General features: G+C 31.2%; 1 protein-coding gene across 1 annotated transcript; it reads left to right on the top strand.

Moving 5' to 3' along the window:
• Positions 1–1,284: 1,284 nt before the first annotated feature.
• LOC114581006 lies at positions 1,285–2,247 on the top strand. Its single transcript, XM_028700206.1, has 4 exons — positions 1,285–1,531; positions 1,618–1,756; positions 1,905–2,102; positions 2,229–2,247. The coding sequence occupies exons 1-4, from the start codon at positions 1,285–1,287 to the stop codon at positions 2,245–2,247; spliced, it is 603 nt and encodes a 200-aa protein (XP_028556039.1).
• The last annotated feature ends 208 nt before the right edge of the window (positions 2,248–2,455 follow it).

The raw sequence follows: 2,455 nt of genomic DNA, 5'->3' as shown, positions 1-2,455 counted from the left end.
TTTTGTTCTTATGTTCCGAATTAACAAATATTGCAACCTGTTTTTTTTTATATGTTGATAACCTTATCAAACCTATAAATTGTGTAACTTAGCATGATTACCTTTGTTTTTCTCATATGCATCTAAGTTATTTAAAAAAAAAAATCGGACTTAACCATGAACAGTCTTCAGGCATAGCAGTTAGTTTTCAATATTTAAATTATATGGTGCTTGTTTAAGTTTATGACTTCAGATTATTTACTAATTTCTTTTCCAATTGGGATGTTAACTTGGGATATATTTTGATTCAGTGTTAGATAGCTAGCTTTTGAGTTTAGAAAACTTTTTTCTGTTTCACGGCAATGGCTACATACAATGTGGCAAGGTCCAGCATGAGATCACCAGAAAGTTACTTAAACCAAAAATGATTCCTACAAGAATACGAATTGTTTTCTGATCTCTTCATTGCCAATTTACAGAAACAATAAGTATATAAAAAAATGATTCCTATAAGAATACGAATTTTTCTCTAATTTGTCATTCCGTGCAATGTTGTTATTGTTGTTGAATCAGTAATTTATTTGTTATTGTTGGTCCATGAACTTGTAAGAAATTTATTTGTTACCGTTCTGACTTTATTTCTTTACTGCTGCAATCGGTTCACAAATTCTCTTTACGTAAGAATTCCCGACTTCTATACAAACTGCAATCATCAGATGTCAATAAAGATTAATTGTTTGTAAATTTTGTTTTTTTAATGTAAACAGAAAACCAATGTCTTCCGATAGTGGAAACAGTTCAAATGATGAGCAAGAAGAAGAAGTATATACAGATAATGAGAACAAGACAATTTTTCAATTTAATAATGTAGTGTTAGGCTCAAGCTTTCTAATGTACGATTACTACTCATTGTATTTAAATAAAAAACCATGCATGACGTCTACCCAAACTGGAGAGAAATGGATAAGTGAGTTACTGCTCGGGCATCCAGTTAGATTTCACAATATTTTTAGAATGTCCCAGATTATTTTCAACGACTTGGTATGTTTGCTTGAAGAAAAACACGGCATATATGGATCACGTAGGACAAACATTAGAGAAGTTCTTGCAATAACTTTATTCATTTTAGGGCAAAATGAATCCATTCGATCAACATCCGAAAGATTCCAACATTCTACAGAAACAATAAGTAGATACTTTTGTGTTGGACTTGAAACTTTATCAGGACTGTCATTGGAAATTATTTCACCTAAAGATAAGAAATTTCAAAATATTCCAGTGCAGATCCGAAGGGATATGAGGTATATGCCATATTTCAGAGATTGTATTGGGGCAATTGATGGAACTCATGTTGATGCAAGAATTCCTGTAGAAGATCAAATTCCTTTCATAGGACGGCATCATAAAACTACTCAAAATGTAATGGCTACTTGTGATTTCGACATGTGCTTTACATTTGTTTCAGCAGGATGGGAAGGTTCAGCACATGATGCTCGCATTTTTAAACATGCTGTGACAAATCCTAAATTTAATTTTCCAAAACCGCCAACAAGTATGTTTTATTCATCTATAAATAGTGGAAGTTTTTTTGTAATATGTAATATTGTATGTATTAACTTATTGGAAATTTATGTACAGATAAATATTACTTAGTTGATGCAGCTTATCCTATGAAAAAAGGATATCTGAAGCCTTACCCAGATACACGATATCATTTAGCAGATTTTGCTCGAGGAAGTCAACCAATAAGGGGTTACAGGGAAGTATTCAATAAGAGGCATTCCTCATTACGAAGTATCATTGAGCGTACATTTGGTGTGTGGAAAAAAAAAATGGAGAATTCTACGTGATATGCCAAATTACGCGTTGAAGAAACAATGTCAAATAGTTATAGGTACAATGGCATTGCATAATTTTATACGAAGACATAACTCACGGGTCGATCCTGATTTTGATGAGTATGAGAAGGATGAAAACTTTGATATTTCTGACTGTAGTGTAGACAGAGTGCCAGAATCAGGTGAAGAAAATGTTTGTGTTGAAGAACAGACTGATGGTGAAGGTGTTACTGAGATGAAAGAAGTTAGAGATAATATCGCGAAACAGTTGTACAACTTTAGTAGGTACTATAGTTATCTTAATATTGGTTTTCAAAATTTAATATTATAGAAAAAATTGTTGTTTGTTTTCTTTAATTATTAATGATGAAGTATGTAAGGACTAATAATTTTTTTGTATATATATTTCAGGTGTGTAGATGAGATATGATGATGAAAATATAGAAGTTGAAGAAGATAACCTTGACAAACCTTATGAAGATTGAAGTTGCTTGTTAAATTTGTTAGAATTTGTGTTTGTGTGATTGAGAACAAAATGTGTTTTAAAAACTTAATGTTTTTTAAATAAATTAGTAGATGATGTGTGGTTATATTAAAAAGTTGATTCTTATTTACTCAAACTAGATAGTTTAATGGTG

This window comes from Dendrobium catenatum, unplaced genomic scaffold (genome assembly GCF_001605985.2).
Source record: "Dendrobium catenatum unplaced genomic scaffold, ASM160598v2 fragScaff_scaffold_1470, whole genome shotgun sequence".
NCBI classification, from domain to species: Eukaryota; Viridiplantae; Streptophyta; class Magnoliopsida; order Asparagales; family Orchidaceae; genus Dendrobium; species Dendrobium catenatum.
This window is presented reverse-complemented; position numbering and strand designations above follow the sequence as displayed.

Excerpts from the sequence above, each read along its gene's own strand:
- LOC114581006 (XM_028700206.1), top strand. The coding sequence starts at position 1,285 with ATGCCATATTTCAGAGATTGTATTGGGGCAATTGATGGAACTCATGTT. Across the intron at positions 1,532-1,617 it reads TTTTCCAAAACCGCCAACAA|ATAAATATTACTTAGTTGAT; the intron begins GTATGTTTTATT and ends ATTTATGTACAG. Across the intron at positions 1,757-1,904 it reads AGGGAAGTATTCAATAAGAG|ACATAACTCACGGGTCGATC; the intron begins GCATTCCTCATT and ends TTTTATACGAAG.